The sequence below is a fragment of the Serinus canaria genome, chromosome Z (assembly GCF_022539315.1).
Source record: "Serinus canaria isolate serCan28SL12 chromosome Z, serCan2020, whole genome shotgun sequence".
NCBI classification, from domain to species: domain Eukaryota; kingdom Metazoa; phylum Chordata; class Aves; order Passeriformes; family Fringillidae; genus Serinus; species Serinus canaria.
Window position 1 is genome coordinate 24,024,276 of NC_066343.1, and position 25,232 is coordinate 24,049,507.

Consider the following 25,232-nt stretch of genomic DNA (forward strand, 5'->3'; position numbering starts at 1 on the left):
TGCAGAGGCAGGAATCCCATGCTGGCACCTGAAATTTTGAAATACCATCCTGTGCTCACATTGTCCAGCATTACACCTCAGGTTGAGCAATCATAGTTTGTACCTGGACAGTGTGAAAATGGTTGTGGATTTTGGAGTCAGACATGGATTCAGGTATGTTCAAGGGCTCTCTGAGCAGCCGCAAAAAGCTGTCAAAAATCCTAGATATTTATTGTTGCTCTCATAACCTGGCAGCCTCATGTGGGATGCAGAGGAGTGGATGGGCAGTGCAGCTGTTCATGTGTTCATCCCCAGTCTGGTCTGCTTGGAGGCAAAGCACCACAACAGGACTTGGTAGGCATGACACTTTGCATTGCAGCAGTTTCCCTTCCAGGACTGCCAGTCCCGTATCCTATAAAATACAACCATCGGTTCTCTGAGAACTTAAAATTATTTTAGCACATCACTTTCCCATTACCTTGACTCTCAGTAGTTCTTTGTCAGGGAAGATACCCCTGACAAAAAAGGGCAATATCTCACAGCTCCTGGCAGGGTTTTCTCAGCACCCCAGTTGCTGTGGTGCCCTCCAGCTGAGTAGTTCCCCTTGTCATCCCCCACTGTGCAGCTGAGGACAGAATTCAGTGAAACATTGCACGCCACGTTGCCCTTCCACTGCCACTGGATTTCTAACTTCCCATAAAAACCCACATGCCAAGCTCCCTGACATCCGCCACATCCTTTCTGTTGTCACTCTCTCCTCTCCTGCAGAGGTTTTTCTCCTTTCACCTTGCAGTGAAGAATATTGTTGAAGCATTTGTGTGCATACCTGGCTGACAGCTGGCATGTGAAGTGTTCTGTTGGGGACAAGCAGGACAAAATGCCATGGAAAAAGCTGAGCTGTTACAATGCCTGAGCTCGCTAGATGGCCTCATACACTGCAGAGAAGCTCTTCCTCCAGGACTCCCCTCTTGTAAATTCTGTTTATGCAAGCAGCAGTAAGGACATTTTAATTATTATTTTCCCTGCTTTTTCTTTTTTTATCTGGAACTGGATCCCTCTTTTTGATCCTTTGCTGCTCTGGTAGACCTTTTTCTGTCCCCTGGGCTGTGGCAGACAGTTTGTGGAGCAATTTCCAATTATCTAAGCAAGCCACACAGCATGCAGCAGGAATGGGAAGCAGAAAAGAAAGCTAGTATGTGACCTTCATAATAATAATATACCATAAAAGTACAAGGTCGTGCAGGAGCACAAGCATTAAGTTTAACATTTGGTGCCTTTCTGCAGTGCTCCCTGCATCCATGGATGTGTATTTAGCATGCCTGTCAAAAGGTTTGTTGTATTACTTATATTAGGGGAAAAACTCTGTTGAACAAGCATTTCCTATACGGTGATGTGTGACTCCACAGAATCTTGTTGTAGGAAGAGCATGAGGGAGAGGTAAGAGAGAATGAGAAAAGATAAATAGGTGTTCAAAAGGCACTGTATATTTAGCAAACTGTAAGAAAAAGTTGCATTTGCCTGCCGTATTCTCTTGGTCTCCCTGGCCACAGTTTTTGAGAGCACTGCTATCAAGCAGGTATTTACTACAGTACTGATTTCAGCGGTAGGAGTTGGAAACAGAAAGAAAAGAAGGGCTCAAACTCACAGTCATATCAGCAGATTTCATCACCTAGATAAGCCATGATAATGGACTATGGCCCACCAGCAGCCCTCTGCCAATGCGGGTAAAGCACAGCTTCAGCCCTTTCACTGGGATATTTAGTGACCATATTCATCTGCTGGTTCTTGGCTGAGAGGTTGGCTGGACAAGATCCAACAGCTAGACTTATTTTTAGACCTATTACCTATCCATGACTACTTATTACCTTTAGACTTATTACCTATCCATGACTACTTATATCATGTGCACAGACATGATAAACTGAACATAGCTCTTCCCACCTTTTGCTGGTGTGCTGTTGGCAAAAACCATTCTCATCCTTTGTCCTGCATATTTTCTCTACTTAATGTATGACATTTTTATGTTTGCAATTGTATTGACCTGTCCAAAAGCAGTAGGACCCCTCTGCTTTCCTACCAGACTGTAGTACCAAGAAAACAGTGGCAAGGCAGTCTGCCTGGTACCTTTGAAAACAGTTTCTACTTTCTGTCTCAACGACACCCACCTGAGACTGTCATAGACAGAATGATAGTGAGAGCTGTGCTTGTGCTTCAGGACTGGGCAGGAGCTCTGCAACACCTCTGAGCTCTTTGGAACAACCACCTACATGAGGGCAAGCACCTTGTCCTGTCACTTTTAGGTTCAAATGTCAAGCCATCCAAAAGTAGCCTGAATCAGGCAGCTCCAGTTTCAGCTTCTAAACTGGGGTTTGTGTCTTTTACAAAACAATCAGTGCAGAACTTTTTGAACTCAGCATAAAGTCATTCACTTGTTTCCCAGCAGTTTTTATAAGGACTTCTTCACCCCAAGACTGTGGTACTTCCCAAAGACATGTCAGTGAAGAAGACGGAAGCATGTAAATGCAGAAGGACCTTCTGTTAAGAGGATTTCTTGATCTTGATGCTATAAGTCCCAGACACAAAGCAGGAGGCACACAGTGGGGTGATGAGCAGAGACCAGAACAGTTCTGTAGCCAGAAGGCCGCAAGACCACCCAGTGTGGATTTGTATCACAAGGGAGAAGCCAGAGATGCGTAAAGGTACAGCTGCTTTGGGCACAAAGTGGCACGGTCTTTACAGGGTCCTACCTGCCAGTCTTAAAGTAGCATAAGGTGGAAAGTATCAGCAGTCCTGTGCCAATGTCAGAAAATGTCTCTTTGTAACTGGTTGCAGTAGCTGGCAATAAAATGAGAAGCAGGCGGAAAAAAAAAAAGTAAAAGAGGGTGGAGTGAAATGGTGATATGGATGTTCCAAACCACAAATGAGGCAAAATTTGTTAGAGGGGGGCATGACCAGAAAACCCGCAGCTCCTTCAGGGACTGTTGTGCTGACAGGAGCTTGCACGCTGCCTGCAGAGTGTACACCAAGGCAGCTGCCAACAGCAGACCTGAGAACTGTAGGCAGAGCCAGGGAGCTCAGCCACAAGTTGGGCCAATTACAAATGAGGGAGAAATAATTTAGACAGTTGGTGGTGTCCATCTGGCACTTACTGACTAACCAGCCTGCCCTTTGGCCAGTCATCTTGACAGCCTGCTCTTCCAACTGCCCTTGTCTGGTGGTAGAAATAACACAGTCAATAGCATTCCAGCACCCAGAACATTGTTGCTGTTCTCAGTTTTTATGATGTATTTCAAATAAGGCCTTTTTAGTTTGATTTTATTTTCAGTCTGTCCATTCCAAAGCACTGGGACAATTTTCCTAATTTTGAGCTGTCACATTAATGTGATTACTTTTTAAGTTTTGAGTTAGAGATACACTTCAACATTGGCTTACAACCAAGTGTTCATCTATTCAAAGCATTGGAACTACATACACACCTACAGTTTGATACCTCTTGTTTAAATTCAAGGCTTTGAGTACTGCTCTTTTATCTACTGCCCGATTGCTTCAACTGTAAATGTTCATAGATGAAGAATGTTCAAGCAATGAATCTGGAAAAGGGTTCATAACTATACACCAATTGGCATGCATATCACAGGAGACAAACTTTCAAGAACACCTTTACCACTTTTAAGCTGTTTTTGTACATCTCAGATGGCACCTACAGATATCTCCTGCAGCCTTAACTTCCCATATCCTGAATGTGTGCACACTTGCCTATATGAAGTAAACTGGGAAATGGGCCCCAGCCTTCCCAGTACTATGGCATCTGTGAAGTCTTTGCCCTTGATCTCATGTTTTAGACAAAGCAAATTAAAATGATCTGTCAGTGCTAAAAGCAGATTTTTGCCATGGTCTCATATTTATTATTACCCATTCTTGCAAGAACTAGTTTATTGGAGTGCCTTGTTCAAATACCAACAAAAAAACCATAGCAGGCACAGAAAAGAGATAAGGAGGTCAACTGTACATGTAAGACCAAGAATGGTTTTCATGGTTCATGGTTTTGCCAAAACTCAGCAGAGGTTTTCTCCCATCCAGGATCCCTGAGCAGAAGGAAGACTGCGAGACTCAAAACCAGACAAAATTAACCACTTAGACTTCAGGAAATCACTGCAAAATTTTAGCCTCTTTTCTCAAGTTACACAGCAGAAGATTCCAGAGAAGTGACAAGGACCATCTCCCCTTGCTACCCATCCCTCAATACCATCATTCCAGGCATAGAGATGGTTTTCACAGTCTAGGAGACCTCTGTGAGGGAGGTTCATCATAGTCCTGGGATTCACTGAAACCACAGGAAGTGTACTAGCTTCTCATGACCAGCTAGCCCTGGGATCACAGCCAGGAGCCCATCAGGCTATATTTGGCTTTCTTCAGCTTGCTGCAGAAAAGGATAATGAACCAACTGCAAAGTAATTTTTTAGGAAATAGGGGGTTACCACGCTGGTAGGTGCTTTGAGGTACTCCTCTTTGATATTTACCCTTAGAAAGGCAGTCCTGTGCCTTCTGCCTGCTATGATCAGCTTGAGGTCAGCCATAAAAGCATGGACCCTAGCATGATTTTAGAAATTCTCTTAAAAATAAAGATTTATAACCCTTTTAAAACCAATCCCATTCTACAGATACTGTACTGGCTGCTTTTTGTGCCACTGAACAAAATCAGCTCAGATGTCTGCGTTATCCTGATTCTGAAGCTCTGCAGCTCTTGGGAAGTCTGGGGTCAAGAATTTCACTCCTCTGGGACCCACGCAGGAAGGAAGTCATCAGCTGACTCCCACCACAAACATGCAGCACAAAGTCAAGGCAAACTTTTCAGCATTCCAGTGTTAAAACTGTACTTCATTCCAAGTTTTCATGAGCCAGCAAGGGGGACTAGAAAAGCATTGCCACATTATTTAACATGACCCCCTTTTTTTTTGTTTAATTTGAGCTGCATCACTGTGAAGGTTCAGATAGCAATGGCTCAGCTCTGGCTGATATTAGGTAATGTGGAGCAAAAGGTTGGAAAAGGGAGCCTCAAGTAATATCAAAGCAATTATTCCCACTCATTTCTTCATTCACACAGCTCTGTAGCTGGGTCTATTCACCACTATAATTCAGCAATAGCATCACCCTTCCAGGGTCTCTCTGCAGGTTTATAGATGCTGTCCAAGAGCAAACTCAATCTTATAATCCGTCCACAGCACAGAAAGTTGTCTTAGACTGTACATGAAATCCAAAGATGTGCTCATGATTACCTGAGCAGTTGGGATGGTCTAGGAACTGGTAAGCTTGATTTCCAGTTAAGGCTGAAACAGCACCCAAAGGAGTGCAGTATCCAGGTCTTTTGTCCTTCATGCTGCTGGTAGATACTTGTGAGAGGCATCTGAAATAAAAAAATTAATCATGAAATTCAGAGAGTTAAAAAATGAGATACAGGCATTGTGTGTAGAAGGCCTGCATAGTTCTAGCTCTTCTGGTCCTCTAGTGGTGTGGTGGCGTTAGATCATTGCAGATGAAATCCTGTATCCTTGGAAAGTGAAAGCCAGGCTCTGTGTGACAGAGATAAAACTAGAGCCATTCCTGTTTGGCATATAGTCAGTATTTCCACAGCTCTCTGTATAGATCCCAGGATGGTGTGGACTTGTTGCTTTCACCTATTCACCCACCTTCTCCTTCTCCAGGGGTGGTAAGTGTTGTCATGAGCTGGAATTCATTCACCATTTTATCGTATGATTTCATTCTTGCCCAGCTGAGAACAGCCAACGGGAAACGAAACTGCGCTTTGCACGTTGACATGGAGTTACTGCCACAGGTCCACCTTTCCTGAACTTGTATGCCAGAAATTAGTGCTGGGAGTCTGTGAAAGGAATGGCACAGACCTCTCCATGTGCCCAAGAGGACTGGAGGCCTCCCCTGCCGGTAGTAGCAGCACCACCCACCAGCCCAGTGAACACTCAAAGAAATAGACAAGAACAATAGCAGGAAATGTCTAAGGGTGGAAACAACAAACCAAACACAGCCCAAGTTTCTGGGGGCTTCCTGATTGGCTTGATTTGCCTCATCAGGAGCACTTTGGATAACCTTGGAGCTACCCCACCAGGGCAAAACCTCTCCCCAGTGAAGCCGTGTTTGTTCCAGTGGCTTTCTGGGACATGGGATTGCTTGCTGCCCAGCACTAATTAATAAATAAGCACAACATAAAAGCCCTAAGGTAGATCAGATGGAGGAAGCAGGATCAGAACACTGCAGTCATCCTGCTCAGGGTGGCAGCAGCTTGATGCGCCTCTCATTGCTCCCAGTGTAAAGTCTGTCCATTCCCATGGGGCATGTTCCTTGCCTCGCGTCAGCCTTCACCCTGGAAAAATGAACTGTGAGTTCCTGTAAGTGAATGACAGCAGAGAACAGATTTGCAAAGCCCAGATCCAAGAAATTGTTTGTATCAAGAAACAAACAAAACAAGTTACAGCTCCTACTGGGTGTTCCCCTTCCTGCTGCTCTTTTTCTGTTCCTATTGGCAGGCAGTGCAGGGGAATGGATCTGTGTATTTTTGAGGGTCATGCAATATGGGGAATTTTTAAAGGGACCTAATAAAGTTCAGTGCCTGACGCATACTGACTGTCAGCTGCACATACCATCTAGTTCGTTTGTCAAGGACTGCTGAGGGCATTTACAGGTTGAGGCAATTGTGACTAAAGCACAGCACAAAAGGCAAGGAAAAGTATGTTCAAAAATGTCGAAGGGAGGCAGTTGGGATCCCTGTCAGTTGCAGCTTTTTATGGTAGTTATGCTTTAATAGCCACAGGAGAGCAGAATAATCCCACCATTATAAAACTTTGATTGTGTTTTCATGAATTTTCTGGGGTTCATTTTTATTTTTAATACTGTTCTCAGACTAAATTCAGTAAACCACATGGTGTACCTCAGGTCAGAATGCTGGATGCTGGGCAATGCTTTTTGCACCAACAAGTAAGCTTGTAAGCACCATTTTCCTTGAAACAGCCCTTGTAAACCACCACAACAGGAAGCAAATTGGTAATTCCTTGTTTGCACCAGAAGTCTATTACAAAGTCCATGCAGTTCTTAGCAGCAAATATGAGTCAAGTCAAACCAAAATTATGGAAGTTTCACAGTGAATATAATTAATAATACCAGCTAAGGCATCTGCTAGGGATAAGCAAGGACTGAAGTACAATTGGGCTCTATTGTACTGTCAAAATGTATTGGATCAAGATGGTGGAATGGAGGCAATATTTTTTGCTGGAGACTACAGCAAGTATACATTGCTGTTTTTGCCAACCCTGCCTTTCTAGTTAATAACTGCAACATCTTTTCATTGCCATTTGAAAGACTCACTTGCATGTGCTTCTATACTGCTAATGTTAAACATGGTGGGGGCAGGGAGGGATTCCAAAGAGCCCAAAATGGAAATTCTGCTAGGAGTGTAGTACTGGTTCCCAGCAATAGAAAACATGCTGCCACTAACTTTGGATGGAGGCAGTGTTCTCTCTAAACAGAAAAAAAAAGACTGAGCATAAGTTTGAGTGGAAATAACCTCTTTAGGAATCTAAGGAAAAAAAGAAGGAGGGGCAGGGAGACAAAGGGAAGGGGCGGGGGGGTGGGGCTGGAGGGGAAGGAGCCTGTACCAGGGAAAAGTTTGTCTTTTGCTCTTGGTGTGCTCTTGAGTTCTTCCAGGCTCAACTCTTGTACCATGGCCTTTGGCCCTGCCCTTCACTGCAGCAGCCCATGGGTGGCTGAGAAGCACAGCTCTGCAAGAATTGCTGTGCATGATCCTTGTCAGCTCCCTGCAAAGAACAGATGGGAGCACAGACAGCACCTCCCCAGGTCTCACAGGCAGACAAGATAGTTGAGGAAAAAGCTGCAGAGACCTGAGGTCCAGACAGAAGACAACATACCATCTCCAGCCTTATCTAACAATGTTTCTTTTAAAACCAATCTCCCATGTGTTTTGCTTTTCAATGCAGCACTGCCTGCACTCTGATCTGGCAGAATTTTATGGCATTTCTGCTGTAGCCCCTTCAGGAAAATGTCTCTAAGCACCACATCTACATGTCTTTTGAACTCTTCCAGGACCAGTGCGTGCACCACCTCTGTGGTCAGCTTGTTCCAATGCTTGGCAGCCCTTTTGGTGAAGAATATTTTCCCTAATATCCTATCTAAACATCCTCTGGCACAATATAAGGACATTTCCTCTTGGGTTGCCGCTTGTTACCTGGGAGAAGAGACTGATCACCAATCTAACATCCTTTCAGGTGGTTGTATAGAGCAGTGAGATCTTCCCTGAGCCTCCTTCTAGAGTCTTCCCCAGCTTTGTTGTCCTTCTCTGGACCTGCTCCAGCAACTCGATGTCTTTCTTAGAGTGACATAGCTCAAAACTCAGCACAGGACTTGAGGTGTGGCCTCATCGGTGCCAAGGAGAGGGGAGAGCCACTGGCCTGGGCCTGCTGGCCAGGATGCCATTAACAGTGCTGGCTCTCTGGGCACACTGTTGGCTCGTGTTCAGATGGCTGTTGACCACGTGGATTCAGACGGGTGGCTGACCAGCACCCCCAGTTCATTTTCTGCAGGGCATCTTTGCCATGCTCATCTTCTGTCCTGAGCACCCCTTGAGCCTTAGCAGCTCATTTCTCATCTGACACTGTAAATCAGAGACAAAAGGCATATTCCCAGTTTGTACATGGGAGGCTGAAATCTCCTCAGAGAAAATACTTTGTCTTGTTTTTTTGTTTAATTTCCCTTCACTTGAAAAGCTGATGGAGATTTTCCAGGCCTCCTGCCTTTCCTGCAAATGCTTCTAGGTAACTCAGTGTGCATCTCCAGTATATCAGTATGTACAGAATTTGCAGAAAAAAATCCTCCTTCCTTGGCAGCTTGCAGTGTGGGTACTGCATAAGGTCATGCATTCATTTTGGTAGTACATCTGCACTAACCTTGGGTAACTGCGGCAGTGAGCACTGGTACACGATGGAAGAATGAGCACTCAGCCGTCATCCCCCAATTGCTCTCCCTCTACTTCTTGGATCTCTCCCAAGATATAAATAACACAATCCACTGTACAGCTGAACCGCTGGCATCTGTTGCTAAACCTAAACGAATTTCATGTGCATAGCTGCTACGAGCCAACAAGCTGTTTTTCCCAGGGCTGGCCACACCTGTGCTGCTTTTTAAGTTTCTGGGCGCGTGCTGCTGTGTACAGGGACTCTGTGCTGGGGATAATTGTGCTTGCAACCCTCCTTCACCCGGACCACATCTTGCAACAAAAGAAAATGTAATGACCAAAAGCCACACTGGTATGGTAGTCCCTTGCACTCTTGTGTGTTCTCAGATATCCCAGGACATCCGTCCTGGTGCTCATCTTGTGAATTTTAGATTAAGCCATGGGAAAGCAAGCAGATTTCTGCAGGATTCAGTGTCTTTCCTGAGTCGTTGTATCTTCACCTTTCAATTGCAAAGTACAGCACATATCCTCTCTCAAATGGCTATTTTATCTTCCTTGCCTTTCTCCTGCCATCCCAGTGAGTACCAAACAATTGACTGCAGATGATGCACCTCTGCACTTGCAGTGTAAGTCCTGCCTGTTTTCTGATATGACAGCCTGTCTGTCTAGACATGAAGATCTGCATGTCTGGTTCTGTGCAGGCCGAGCATTTTATACCAGTTGTGGCTCTTACTTCGTTTGCCTTAATATTTTGGACGCTGGCCTGTGAAGCTCCAGAGGCAGGAGGCCTGGATCTGGGAGGAAAGAAGAAAATGGGAGTAGTGGTAAAGAGGAGAGAAAAAACTCAGCTTCACCAGGAAGAGTCTAAATACCCATTTTTTCTTACCTGTCTGGGCCAAGAGACCAGAACATTGGTGCCATTTCTTTTAAATACAAGTGATCCAGAGGCTAGATGATTCAGGAGCCAGATGCTACCAGGGCAGGTTAAGGTATCAAGGTGTTTACTTGACTGATTAGGGACTTGGTCAAATCTGCCACGTTCTGTCTGGACCCTGGTCAGGAGCACAAACATGAGCTTCCTGATCCAAACAATGTTATGAGCACACAGAGAAACTAAGTAGACTCTGCTCTTTCACCTCTTTGATCACTGGCCACTGGACTGGGTTCAGAACAGGGGTTTTTAAAACTTTTTTCCCCCTCTGTTCTCAAAGGAGGGCTTAGCCATGTACTCCTCTGCTCTAAGAGCAAGCATCTAAGGCACAGTGATTCACTGATTTCCAGTCAGTGATCTGCTATCTCCGGGGCCAGTGGGAAGTTTTTAAGGTTGTAATCTCACCCAGGCTGGTGACATCTCCCATTTGAAGAACACTGGAAGAACTGGGCTTAGAAAGATTTACACAGGTGAAAGTCCAAAAACAAGCGTGGGCTATGGGTGCCATGAGGGCAAAAAGTTATGTGTTACAGTGATATGAGAAAATCATACCAGGCTGAGGTAACATTTTAAGAAAAGAAAAAGCATCTCATGAAAAAGTAGTTTCAGTTAGAGGAAGAGTCACACCAGAGTGCTGAAGGTTCCCATATTTGAGAGATTTAATGCTGTATCAGGCAAACGTGAGAGGCAAAAGTTAATATGCAAGCATTGTTGATTTGGCAAGGAAAGGGGCTCAACTGTATAACTTCTTCAGTTCCAGGTCAAAAAACTTGCATTACATTAAGTCTTCTACATCCAGAGCAGGCAACATTGTAGTAATTAAATCAAAGTAATGGTTGTTGTGTTTTCCACCTCATCCTGCTTAACTCAAGAAGTCCTTTGGCCAATGCTTGACTTGGTCACCTTGGTTTGTCTAGTGTAGATTAACCTCATCCTACACTAGGCAGATGGAGAATATCATTATACTGCTCTCTCTGTGCATACACATTTACTTCAGACAGCAAAGTGAATTGTGGAGTTTTTCTTCTCTTCTCAAGTTCCTCAGGTGGTACTGGGATGCAGATTTTCCAGGTGGAGGGCATTGTTTCTCTTCTCATGTGTTCAGCAAAATTGATGTGGACTACCAGAGCAACTCATTCAGCATCATGCCTGAATCTCATATTCAAGCCCTGGTTGGCAATGAGGGATTCCCAGTTTTTCAAGTCATGGAGGTTTTGCCCTTTCAAAGATGTTAATTAAGTTTGTGGCTCTTGAATTTCAGCTGCACTCTGTAAAAAACAGTCTGTTCAAAATAGTAAGATGTGCCCGGCCAGTTTTCCTCTTTGAAAGTGAGCTGTTCAAAAAAGGATGAGCGCTGCAAAATGACTAAACTAAGAGGCAGTGAGTTACTCAACTCTGAAATCCCATTTCAGCTTGCAATAGACCTGAAATCAAGCAGGTTTTTGCCATCAGCACTGGCTGTGTGCTGATACAGAGTGACATCCACAAATGGTCCTACTGGCTTCAGCAACAACTGCTGCTGTTTGCTAAGAAAATTAAGCCAACGTGGAAAATAAACCAAAGATTATTCAGTGATTTCCCCTCTCCCCTACAGCAGACAAAGGGTACTGTTCACAGCTGTGGCATGTAGATTTCAGCTCCAGTTTTAGGCATGCTGGCTTACAGACAGGTTGCTGGTGCTTGACAGTTGGTACAGGTAATAGGAAGTTTGCCAAGGGCTGAGGTGCTGTACTAGGATCCAGTTATGGTTTAAAAGACTCACATATCTTTTGGGGCACCCTTTTCCCTTGCAAGTTCATTTTCCAAGGTTGTTCTGAGCCTGGATAAGCTAACAAGTACCCTGCTGTCCCTAAAGGAAATGGGAATGAGAGGCCCATGGAGCAGAACATTTTTACCAATAAACTTTTGCAGAAGGCACTGTTCTTCCAGGACAATGAATCTTACATGTAAAGTTTCAGTTTCTGGTTTTGCTGTGTAGTCAAAAGATACCCGAAAGCAAAATCCAAAGGTACAGAATGTAGAGATCAGTTTCATCCCTTCAGGCAAGAAAAGTTGTGCCTAAACTTGGTGTTTAATTCTCTGTTCAGTAAATATCAGGGGTTTGTTGCAGTGTTCTGCTTGTGAATCTGCCATTTTAATACTGGCTGTAGCACCTCACGATGTTCAGCTCTGAGACCTGACACTAATTACAGTCTGTTTTGTGGCTGTTATATCAATTTGATTTATGGTATCAGTCAAGCAGTAGCAAAATAATTAGTTAAAGTTGAACCATCCCCCACTCCACATATGCATCCGTCACCTTTTCCCTTCAAGTGTTTACTGTGATTAAGTCTTTCCTGTTTTTCTCTTAAGTTCTGAATACTTGTATACTTTCCTTGTTAGCTCTGATGAATGTTCTTTTTTACACTGACATGCCAGTGTGTATGCTGCAGACATAATTTTTATTACATTTCTGCTTTCACTGCAGAAATTGCATGAGTGTTTCTCAGGTACAACTCCAAATGCATAGTTATCACAGGCTAAAGAAACTGGTCCATAAACCTGCAGCTGTTCTCCCTGCTTATAATGCTGTTACCCTCCTACCCTGAAAAACAAAACACTGCTAAGCCAAATGTAGATATCCCTAGAAGTCTGTGTCTGCTAGAGTTAATTAGCTGGATAGACAAGGCTGTTTTCTTCAGGCATAGTTCTGCTGACTTAGGATTTGTGTGTTCAAACCTGTGTGATTGTGCATCAGCATCTGCCTTCACTCTGTGAATGCCCCTCAGAACCATGCTCAGGGTCTCTTGTGGGGTCAAGGTAAGGCATCTTGGGCCAGAACTTCTGCTTTTAAGCAAAGATGAGAATGATAGGCCAGGTTTGTGGGTTTCAACATCTCAGTGTGGGAAACAGAAGAAACAGAGGAAATCCTTCACCTGAGAAAGTGCATTCAGCACCTTCAGAGCACAAAGCAGAGTCCTGTATCCAAGCACAATGTTTGCTGGGTGAGTGCTAAATGTAAATGCACATGTAGGCATACCACAGTTCAAAACCTCGCCTTTTCTCTTAGCTCTCCCTGCTTAACTCCCTTTATTGTCACCTAAAATGCAGTATTCTGTCCTACCTAACAGCTCTTGTGGTCCATATCCCTGGATCCCTTCAGGAGAATTCATATGCTGTTTCTGCCTCTGGTCTTCTCAGAAGCTGCCCTGGCTGCCTTGTCCACACTCATGTCGTGCCCAGTTAGGTCAAAGTCCTATCAAACATACAGACCAGGCTTCCTTTATCAGTCTGGTGCATCTCCTTCCCCTGCAGTACTGTAAGGTTCTGGTCTGAATTTTGTAGGTCTTGGCAGCAACAGAGTCTAAAAGAGAAGGCTTGTAAGTAGCCCTACAATATATTTTTCCCCCATCATTCAGGAGTTTCAAGACCCAGCTGGAAGAAGCCATGATCATCATGGCCTGATCACAGCTGGCTCTGCTTTGAGCAGGAGGTTGGGCTAGAGCCCTCCCAAAGTCGTTTACAGCCTTTATTATCCTAGAAGCCTGTAGTCTCACTAGCTGAGGAATCTGGGTTGCCCACATGACAGCAAAATGCTGTCCAAAAGACAGCATCCTTTCAGCTGTTTGTGGTTCCTTCCTCTTCAAAGCAGGGCAGCACTGCTAACATGAGAAGGAAAGTCACTTAGCTTTCTAGCTTATATGAACAGCCCCCCTGAAAATCCTCTTACACTCGTGGAGGCTTACGGCAGCCATCCATCAGAGAAAGCTGCAGGACAGACGAGCAGCAAGGCAGGTTTGGCTTTCTGAGTGACAAGATTTCCCATTTGCTTCTGTGATATTTGGGAAAATAGGACTCTAATAAAATCACTGAAACAAAACATGGCTTGCCCATGCCACAGCAGCCCCAGACCCCCTGACCCAATTTTCTTTTTATAGAAACAGTTTAGCAAATCTCAGTTATCAGGTAGCTGCCTGGGCCAATGAAGCAGAAATACTTACTAAAACTGTCTGTTTTATCTTCTGCCTTATCTGAATCTTCTTTTTTTTTTTCTTAATTTTCTTCCCTAAAACACTTCAGATATTGCAGTTGTTTGTGTAACTGGCCATCTTTCAAAGGCCAGCCCAAAATCTGCCATGAAATCTGCTAAGGAACAAGGGAATTACAGGGTTTCCTTGCCAGGTGTCAAATGACAAAAAAGGCATATCCTTTTTAAACTGGGCTAGAAGAAAAGGACATTCTTTGATATTTAACAGGTTTATACAGGGAGAATGTAAGGTCTTTGTATCTATATGTATGTGCATATGTGCACTCTGAATTAATTTATTGCTCTTTAAGCCATTATACAAAATGTTGCTCAAAACAGATGTGATACTAGTGCATTTATTTTTCAGACCAAATTCACGTGACTCTTTTGTGTGTTGCTATCAAAAAATCAGGCACTTCTCCTTACCCTTGAGCAATTCTGATTATATGAAACTCACTAAAAAAGTAAACCCTGCAAAGCAACTTCCAGTTGCATGATTTAAATTTTTTGCATAGCTGGACCATATGCAAAAAGACAGCCCAAATAAGTGGTGAGGACTCTCTGTTCAAATTTTTCGGGATCTCTGTGGTACCCAAGTGCTTTACTAAAGAATATATCCAACAGCTGACTTAGAAACTCTGACCCTGAGTATTTATGTTACCTCAGCTGAGGTGGCTCAACCCTTAGGTCTAGAGAGTACAAATTAGAGCAAAATAAATTTAGCAACAATGTAAAAAGCAGCCTCCTGTGGATACCGATGTCTGGTATGTGACCCCTGTGCTAGGTAACAGGTATATTCTCATGAATGATCTGTATTTTTTCCTGCAATTTTTCTGCATTCTATAGAGAGGCTGGGTGACTCTCAGCCTAACAGTACTGATTTCATTGAGAAAAAGGCAGTTGGCCTTGATAGGATGAGGTTTATGCATTCTTCAGTGTCACACAGAAGTTCTCTGTTTCTAACAGCTTCATCCATGTTTCTAAATCTTGGTAGCTCTGTATCCATCTTTTTCCTCTTCAGCAAGTTGCTGTCGGTATCACTTCTAAAAGAAAGTGAAGAAGGCATTCAGGAGAAACAAACAAAACCAAAAAACCTGAGAACAGAAATCAGAACTACTAGATGTCTTGTCTAAATAAAGTACCATAATACCTCATCTGCCCAACTTATTTTAATGGTCATGGTAGGCTGGCACAAAGGAAACAGAAAGGAAGTGAACCAGGAGGGGGAAAACCAAAAGAGCAAGCAGTCAGAAAGTAAGAAAATATAGATCAAATCAGTTACTATCTGTGCATATCCAAGTGCACGTGTGCATGTGTTAAAAGCAAACTTTCTCTGCAAGACCAAACAATTAATGACCTTCTCCAATCTGAGCTGGTGTACAAAAAAATTAGTGAATTTTGATGACCCCAGATTACAAGGAGCTTACTTGCTGATAACCGTGCATCAAGTGAGTTGTCTCATACACTTAGTTTTCATTCATAAGCTACTAAGTAATGTCCACTTCATTTGAAAAAAAAGGGCTTCTTTTCTCTCCCTCTATTTTATTGTTGCTGACTTCTACACACTCCCATTTTTCAGTTTCTTTCCGCATAAAATAGCAAGCAAAATGTACTAGTTTTACAGAATATACATCCTGAAAATGCTGCTTAGTGATTCACTGGGGAAGAAGTGAAATATACCAGTAAAGCCTGACTTACCCAACCACACAATTTGTTTTTACCAGTCAACACAGCAGAATATTTCAAATATCATTAGCAGCAAGGTACAAATGTATGTGAATCTACAAATCATTCCAAGGGATGGAGAAGGAAAAGAAGGCACCTAGCTGGGGACTTCTTTAATTCATCAAGAGTGTGGTAAATGCCTGACCTGAATGAAAAATTAATTTTTCACTTCACCACATATTCTGAAAAAATCAAGATTAAAAAGTCAATGTAGAAGAGGATATTTTCAAAAATTTCTTCCTGAAGTACAACATGAGGGGGAATATTCTTCCTGGATCAAACTGTTCCATTGCAGCAGAACAAAATACTTATAGTTACTTTTTTTTTTTTTTTTAACTTTTATGTTTTTTATTGTTTTGGAGGAAAGATTAAATGGACTGAAGCAGTACTTGCCAACAGTTCATTTTTAAATTATTGCAATTTAGCCATTTCAACTTAGTGATTGAGGGTGTTACCTTTAATGGCAGTTCACCATGAATCTGAGACTATTAAGGATTCATACACTTTAGGAGAGTAAAATCTGCCTTTTCCCATCTGCAACAACTTGAGCCTCCCTTTCCCTCCCTCTAATGAAAAGCATTATCAGTAAGTACCACAAATCTTTCATCATCATACAATTAAAAAGTGAGAAAAAATTTCCCAGGTGGGTGCCTAAAGTTAGACCCCTGCATCTATATTTAAGCACAAGAATTTCATAAGAAACTCAGATCAAAGAAGCAATTCTTCCTTCTCTCCTCCGTACATCATCTTCTCCATGCTCTCTGCCTTGTGATTGAACAAGCATTAGCGGAGTCCTGAGCTGATCAAGGCTGCAAAAGAGCAAAAATGTGTCCTTTAGTGTGGATCAGTGTCCTGATCCTTCATTTGAAAAGTTGTGTTAGAAAGGCAGGAGCAAGCAGCCATGGGTAAGGAAAGTACTTGGTCATGCTCGTCTGTCACATTCAAGGAAATATGGTTCAACAAGCCATGAGCAACCACAGATCTTTTGATAGACAAAAGAAGTTTTAGGTAACTATCCCTGTCCAAATGTATTTATCTTGGCTTTTTATATACATTTTTTTTTATTTTTTAATTTTTTTTTCAAAAGTGAGCAAACAAGAGCAGTGGCACACATAAAAGGAGGAGAGCAGGGGGAAGGAGGGAATATTCCTGCATCTGCATAAATCATGTCAATTAAAGGAGGTTTGAGTTAAAGTAATGGAGAATCTAAGCTCTATTAAAGTGTGTTCCAAATCATAATCAACTCATCTTAAGGTGTGAGGTCTCAGCCGCTAAGTCTTGACAAGAGAAATGAGAGTGCTGAGTGTTTATTGCCTAGCAGAGTAAGTTTATTTTCTAAACTATGTATTTTATTACCCAAAGTCTCTGGGGACCCCAGTGCCTTGCAGTAACAGTAGAAAGCACAGATAGCTTACCCCAGAGGAGAGTGGGCAAAATATGGGTTCAAGAGAAACTTAGACCACAACTGGTTGACTGCCAGTTTCCAACAACTATTTGCAGTTTCATTGTCTGGAGTATGGAAACATTAGAAGACACTTATTCCTCTAAACACTAGCACATATTCATAGTTATATCCTGCATTGTGATTTCTGAAATGAAAGTAAAAATCAGAGATGTTATGGGAATCGGAGTGAAGGAATACTGAAGTATATTTTTAGTTCATCTGTATATGCTTTTGCAGAAGTGGATAAGACAATCACTGTTTATCCTGTAAATAGATCTGTTTGTTTTACAAATAATTCATGGACCCTTCATGTGTTAGGAAATCAGTTGTGAATAATACGAGATAAAGTTGTTTCTGATGACATTTGAAATGCCAGTAATTATCTAGGAAACTCTCTCTCTCATTGAACTAATTTTTACATTTTATTTTTTGTGTGTATGTGCATGTCTGTATGTCTTCCACAGACTGGAACAAGAAATTCAGAAATTAGAAAGTGAAGAATCACAAATATCTGCCAAAGAACAAATAATTTTGGAGAAACTAAAGGAGACTGAGAAATCCTTTGACAACTTGCAAAAGGTATTAAAAAAACAAAAAGACTCCTGGGCACAGATTGAAACCAAAGTGTACTCTTAGCTTAATTTAGAAGCAGTAGCTATAATTCATGCACTTAAGGAAAGATTGAGGGCAGTTGCAGAGCACCTAGCTTAAACCAGTATGAGCAAGACTAGAAAAGACGCAGAGGCATCAGGTCTATTCTGGTTGGGTTTTTGGGTTTTCCCTTGCATCCCAGCTTTTTTTGAAGAGGGATTTCAGAGGTTATCTCCCTGACAGCAGGGAAACCACATGAGGTTTAAGGGGGCTTTCAGCCCCGCTTCAAGGTATCAGCAGGATCCTGAGAGTATTTAAAACTTCCCTGCTCTCATGGCAACCAGAGATAGTAGCATTTGCTGCAAATGCCGCTTCAAAACATTACAGCCTGCAACAAAAAGCAGAGCTCTTCATCTAGTTGTACCATGTCTCCCTCCTTCAGTCTGTGATGGCACCTAAATCCAAGGAATAGCAATCACAAATACCCGTTTAAAATTTCCAAAGAACCGTAAAAGCAAGCCTAGCATAAAAGTCAAGATGTAAAGCAAGTGAAACCTGAAATATTAAAGGTTTAACCAAACATCCTATTTTTTCCCTTCACAGAGTTTCTCCCACCAGGATGGTGGTAAGTGCCTTTTTATTCTTATTCTTGTATAGCTCTGGGTTTAACATGAGTTGTTACTATAGATTTGTTGCAAATGTTTAAAGAGTGGGTTTCTTTGCTTCATTGTGTGTTTCTGATTCTTGCTAAAGCCATTACCTTTTTCCTTGGTATTTATATAATGCAAGCACAAACGTCACTGTTGTGGTAAAACAGTATTACTTTGGCAGAGTTCCACCTCTTCTTGTGCTCACACAAAGGGAAAGAACAGCATGAATAACTTAAAGCAGACATGGTACCATTTCTGTGTTACTGACCCCTTTCAGCAGGTGATAGCTCTGCACTGCAGACTCCTTCTCACCTCTCTGTGGTCAGTCTTCTCCATTGTATGTGCTCATGCACTGTTCATAACCAGCTAAATTCCATGCGGACTCTTCCTAGTACAGAGGAACAACTACTAAAAACAGATTATTTCACTGATGAACAATATTCTCCACATGATGATTCTTGCAGAAGGAAAATCTCACTTGGTTGGATGAGGATGTAGTAATCCCTAGCTTATTAACTCAATGTCATGCAAAGTGTGATCTGTACAAAGTGTGAGCTGTAAATTTAGGTGTCTGGGTGAATGAGTAATATGCATGGTTCCCAGGAAGCTGAAGAGACCCTTGTAGTGCCACCCCAGGATCCTTAGGACCCTGGAAGGATGTCATGCTAAGGCATCTGAAGATAAATATAAGCCTCAGATACTAATTTTCAGTACATGTCTTTGAACTGACAAAATAACAGCTGCTGTCAACTGTATTGTGAATGTAGATGAGGAACATGTAGAATGATCCCAAAATGAAAACAGTGGGATACAGTGGATGTTACTATGTAGTATTTGAGTTGACTTGGAGCTGTCTTTTCCAGGTGATTAATACTACTTACTGAAGAGGGCTTTTTTTTAAGTCAAAGACCTAGTTCAGAAATTTTCACTCCTGCTAGCAATATAATCTAAGTTTTTTATTAAATGCTATTGTAAAAAAAAAATATCCCAGATAGTATGTTCCATTGTAACAGCTTAAGTCTTCCTTCTCTCTGAAGGATTTGAATTTGGGTACCACAAAGTGGTAGTTGCAAATATTTTGTACCTTTGCAGGGTTACACCATGGTCATTAGTAAGATTCTTAAATAGGAGCAGTGCCTGCAGGAATTAGCAACCAAAGAGCTCAGGAGCTTCTATGACTCCTGCAAGGGGCAGCCTGCATCTTCATGGGCCTTGTAATAGCAAAGGAAACAAAGGAAGTCCTAGCTAACAATTATGAAGTGGTAGTTTCCCTGAAGGTCTGTAGCAATGTAGTATTTCATTAGGTTCAAAAGGAGCCCTCATGCTCTCCAGATTTTGCCTGCTTCCAGAAGCTCCCTTCCTGACAGACTTAGCCAGAATTAAGGACAGCTTGTAATTTCTGAAAGGTAACAAATAACTGCAAAAATATGCCAGAGTGAAGAGAGCAATTCATGCAAGCAAATAGAGCAGGAGGTTACATCTAAGTGAACCAGTACCTCTCCCTCTCCCTCTCCCTCTCCCTCTCCCTCTCCCTCTCCCTCTCCCTCTCCTCTCCCTCTCCCTCTCCTCTCCCTCTCCCTCTCCCTCTCCCTCTCCCTCTCCTCTCCCTCTCCCTCTCCTCTCCCTCTTCCTCTCCTCTCCTCTCCTCCTCTCCTCTCCTCTCCTCTCCTCTCCTCTCCTCTCCTCTCCTCTCCTCTCCTCTCCTCTCCTCTCCTCTCCTCTCCTCAGGAAAAAGGTAGGAGCCACTGGATATCCCAGAAAAGCTGTTTAAAACACAGACACAAACCAACAATGATCTGTTTGGGCAATTTCTTCAGTTGCTACCACATCATGAAAGACTCCCAAGTCCATACATCTCATGTTTGTTTGTTCTGTGTCCCTTTATTGTAAATGCAGTGGCAGTACAAATATTTTTTTTAATCTCTCCATAGTGTTTCTGTGTATAATTTTGTGGTGACAGAGATATTGAGTGTACAGGAAGCACTGCTAGAGGATGTTCAGAGCCCAGAGAGGTCCAAGCAAAGGCTATAAGGGAAGGGAAGAAGTGGTGGGGAGCACCCGTGACTGATCAAGTGACACTCTGTGTCCTTCACAGCTTTGTAGAAAAAAAAAGCTGTGTTTGGCAGTGAGAATCTCTGAGCTTCAAATCATCCAGGCACAATTAACACAAATTCTATGTTTTCCAGGGTAGAAACACACTGTCTTCATAAATCAGTGTGTAAGAGAAAGTAGAGCAGAAATGCCGAGGCTGGGAGTTGTGGCCCTGTCACCTTCAGTTGTGACTGGCAGCTCTGTGGTGGCTTGCAGCTGACAAGCTCCCCATTAAACAAGGTCTGAGATGATGTTAGGCATTACATCATTTGTTGGTGCTCAGGTCTGCAGTCAAAACCAGGCATGCTGCAGTGCTATGCTGCATGCACATCATGAACAAATGGAAAGGAGAGAGCTCTCTCCATGTATGTACTTTTATTTCTCAATGTATATATAAAATAAAAGGCACATGAAGATCTGATGTAACTCCCTTGCCTGCTAAATTTACCTTAGAGGTGAATGCATCCTCTGCAATATTTGGCTGTTTGTTTGCAAACTATTTGTTACTACTTCAGCCAACATATAGAAGCCACAATTATGGTAATTGGACAGTTTACATAAGCCTCTGTTTGAATTTTGTATGTATTAGCATATATTTGGCCAAAAAGTGGTCTAGGAAACCTGACCAGAATTATTTAGTAACCAGAATGTTGTTTAGAGACTCTTCTGGTTTTCTGTCCTCTGATCTTGACAAGCTGTGCAGACCAAGAGCAAAACAGACCAGTGTGCCCTCAGAGGAGTCAAGTACAGCTCTTTGAAGAGTTCTTTCCACATGTCCTGTAAAAATTCATCAGCAATTGACTTTCCGTTGTAGGATTTTGATAACTTTTAAATTCAGTCTCCATCAAGAACTGCCACAATTACAGCTCCTCTGGCTGCCTGAGTAAAAACCATTTATCACCACACTTGGAGTGCGACACGTGAGTCAATTTCCTACCCATCTCACACATGAGTGTTGGCCAGGAGAACAGTGTGGGAAGCAGTGTCAAAAGCTCTGCTGAAGTCTAAATAAATATCAACCATTGCTGTCCCCATGTCAATAGAAGATGTTATTATGTTGTAGAAGGTGATTAGTTAATCTGTCATGAATTCTCCTTGGTAAATTCATTATGGCTTTTCCCAGTCATCTGCTTCATTTTGTTTGTAATGGTTTCTAGGAGGAGGCATTCTGTCACTTGACATGGGGACAAAGCATTGTGCCTCCTTTTGGACCCTATTCCTGGGTCCTCTTTTGGTCCATTCCTGTGGTATGACATTTTTGCCTCTTCTAGTCATCAGGGACATCCACTGAACTCCGTCTCTTTCAAATATTATAGATAGTCTCCTTACAAAAATGACAAACATTTTCTTAACACTCTTGGATGTGGATTTATGGACAAAAAAGGTGAAATCTGCCTTGTTACCATTGTTAGTGACTAGCTTCCCTGCACTACTTAAGCAGTGGTCTTGTGTCTTTTCTTCTGCTTACTGCTCACAAATGCTGAAGAAACCTTTCTTCTTGACATTTTTTGCCAGCTTTAATCCTAGCTGATCCTTAGCTTTCCTGCCTACATCTCTGCATCCTCCTAGCAAGGTGCTTGCAGTGCCCAGTGGCTAACTGGCTGCCTTTCCACAACCAGTGTGTTGCCTTTTCTGCTTTTAATTACATCCAACAGTTCGTTGTTAAGGCAGGGAAAGAATAAACCATTCTTGTGCTTTCAGCAGGCACTTTCAAGCTACTCACAGCACTCACAAACTCCTTTGACTTTCTTGGATGCTTCCACTGGAATCTCTCACAGCTAGGCTCTCGGCATATTAAAGTTATCTCTTATCTCTTCCAAAATTTAAGGTCTTTGTCCTACTACTGATCTTCAGTGTTCTAAGCAGGACCTTAAATTCCACAATGTTTTCTCACTGTGTCCAAGGTGTCATTGGTTACCAGCGTAAGTCAAATAAATCTTCTTGGCTTGCAAGCAGTAAATCTAGCAATGTGCTGCTCCTAGTCAGCATGCTCAGCATCTATAGGAACAAGGAGTCCCTAAGATATCCCACTAACCTGATGGATGGCATCAGGCACATGGTTGTTTTGGGTTTTTTTCCCAACAAATGTATGGGTAATTGAAGCCACCCTTGAAGACTGGGCTCAGTTGGCCACAGTAGCAGTCACAGTAAGGTTTTGTTGGCTTCATCATCCTGACAGGGAGGCCAGTGCATAACACCCTCCTTAGTGAAGACCCCTCTAATCAGGACCCTAAGGCATTAGTTAAATAAAACTGGCATGGTCTCCACAGCTCTCCTCTATACATGCAAATATCTCTGCCACATGAAGTACAACTCCACCTCCTCTTCTTCCTTTCTTATCTTTCTGAAAATGTTATATTTGTAGCCATCCATTGTGGTCTCCTCATCATGTAAGTTTTCCCACCTAGTTTCTGTGATTCTTCCGGCATCTCTTACACTGGGCACAAGGCTCTAGTTCCTCCTGCTTGTTGCCCATATGACATACATTGGTACACATGCATTTGAGATGGCTGCCTTTAGGCTTCTTGTCTTCAGAAAGGGTTGGGCAGCATTTCTTACTGCTCTGATAGATGCACTCACCTGCCACATTGCTTAGAGATGTACATGTGTCAGCTGTGGACCCTAACCCCCGAGCTTGTTTAAGGCATGATTCAGTAAGTCAGAGCTAGACTATTCAGTTTCCAGCAAAAGCTTTCACTGATGTTCTTACAAACATGGTGGGAGGGCCAAAATCACTGTTCTTCCTGATGCTGTCCCATGCAGCCCCAGAGAGCTTTGTAGGTGGAACATCCCTGTCCTGGGAGTCAGTATTTGCAGAAGACCTGCCTCTAATTTTAGTAGTATGGGACTTTTTTTTGAGAGAATCTGTCCCTTGTAAAATTAATCCATCTGACATTTGATCACAAGCCTCTGTGTGCGAACTATTCAGAGCAGCTCTGAAGGTTTAGCTTTGTGTGACCACCCTTGAAGGATCACCTTGCCCCATATGTTTTGCCAGGCACTTGCCTGTCTGTTAATCCAGAAGTTGCCATACTCCGAAAATTCATTTTGTTGCAAGTAGTAAAAAAGACACAGAACTAGTTTTATGTCATCCTTAGATGTTAATAACTTATCAAAGATTTAAATGAAGATATTGAGTGCAGTCTGTTTAAAGGTTATTTATGTTCTGTCTTCTCATGTGAACAAAATGCTAATTTGCATCATCCATTCCTTGCAAAATTAGCCTCATATCCTTTTAAAGGTGCTAAATGAAAGAGACCTTGTTGCCATTGAGGTAAAGGGAAATGGGCATAATTGCTTTGTTTGGAGGCTGGGTGGGGAAGGCAGCAACACAAGACAGGAGCTGGCAGAATCAACCAACCCCATCTTGTAGTCAGATACCCTATTTCTAACATGTGGCACCACCACTAGCTTCAGAAGGAACTATATGAGGATTGCATCGCCCTCCCAGAATTCCCTGCTCATGACAAGGACAGATCGGAGCCCTGAAGCTAATTTTAAAAATATTTTATTATAATTAAGATACAGAGTAGTTTCTAAACTAATTCAATACTAGCAGCATCTGACACTTAGGCTAGTATGGTCTCCTAAAGGAGGAGGCAAGGAAAAAAAAACAAAACAACAGCTTACTAAGGTCCACAGGTATCTACCACATCAAAGTGAGAGTTTCACCATCAAGCTGTACAGCTGATGTTCCCTACTGCTAGATATCAGTGATGCTCAGTTCCCCCTGTAAGTAAGTACTGGGGTAAAAAGAAATATTTGCAAAGAATTTTGCCTGCTGCAGTGTCTTGCATGAGAACTATACCCTAGCCATGCCTATTGATCCTCATGAACTGCAAAAGAAGTAAGGATGATTAGTTAAGCAGTTCAAGCCTGCATTGATTATGATATGTAACACATGTGACACATCTGTCACTCAGTCCCTGGATGAGTGTGCACTGAAAATACTGTTCCAAAAGGACACTCAGTGGGATGAATAATTACTAAGTTTCTGCTATTTCCAGAACACAAAGTGCCTTCTTTCCCTGGACCAGAAACACAGTCCCCACTTCTTTGTTCTCAGAAATTACTTCAGTTTTCAATAATGGCCTACTCATTTGCTGGTGATATTTCCCAGAGCAACAGCACCAAGCATTGTACCAATTTCTCGTTAGAGGCAAGTGACCCTGCAAAAGAAAGCAGCTGTTGGTGGCCTGTGCTCAGTCAGCTGTGTGTCTTAAACAACTATTTTTCCTAGATTCTACTGCTAAAATTACAAAACTTTGAGATACAGTATGCATTGTAAATTATAAAAGTCCATTTGCCAAGTCTGCCATTTGTCCCCTGAAATATGAAATAAAATACCATTTGCCTGGACAGGCTTGGGGATTTTTTCCAATTCATCTGATACAAACTGAACTAATCTATATACTAAATGTGGGGGTTTTAAATGAATTTGCACTGTACCTCTGTGCCTTACTTTTCTGGCACCAGAAGGGAGGAAAGAGGACTCCTTACCTGAGTTACCTACAGTGGTCCGCAGAGCGATGGAGTTTCATCCTGGGGTCTTGTTTTTCTTTATCCAGAAGCAATGGTGGCCATCACTGACTGCTATGGGAGTAAAACCATTTCACTAATATCAGGCCAAATTTTCCTGCCAAAAAAGCTTTGGGATTAGAGGTGGCACATCATGTCCTTCCTGAGGACACTGCCAGGCATAGGTATTTTTTTCTGGGATGGGTGTTATCTCATAGGGAATGTGATGAAAGTATCTCCCTTAACCAGATGCAATCAAACAGGTTACAACAGAACTTTTCATTTTCTCTCTCATTTCACCAGTTCCCTTTTATGGTTTG

The 25,232-nt window shown here is 42.5% G+C and overlaps 1 protein-coding gene across 2 annotated transcripts in view; it reads left to right on the forward strand.

Moving 5' to 3' along the window:
- The window catches only part of PALM2AKAP2 (PALM2 and AKAP2 fusion), a 267,097-nt gene that overhangs the window by 91,539 nt on the left and 150,326 nt on the right, over positions 1-25,232 (forward strand). For both annotated transcript variants that reach the window (XM_050986883.1, XM_050986884.1), the window contains exons 4-5: positions 17,527-17,641; positions 18,257-18,278. In XM_050986883.1, coding sequence (XP_050842840.1) covers positions 17,527-17,641; positions 18,257-18,278 — 137 coding nt within the window. The remainder of the gene's footprint in view (positions 1-17,526; positions 17,642-18,256; positions 18,279-25,232) is intronic.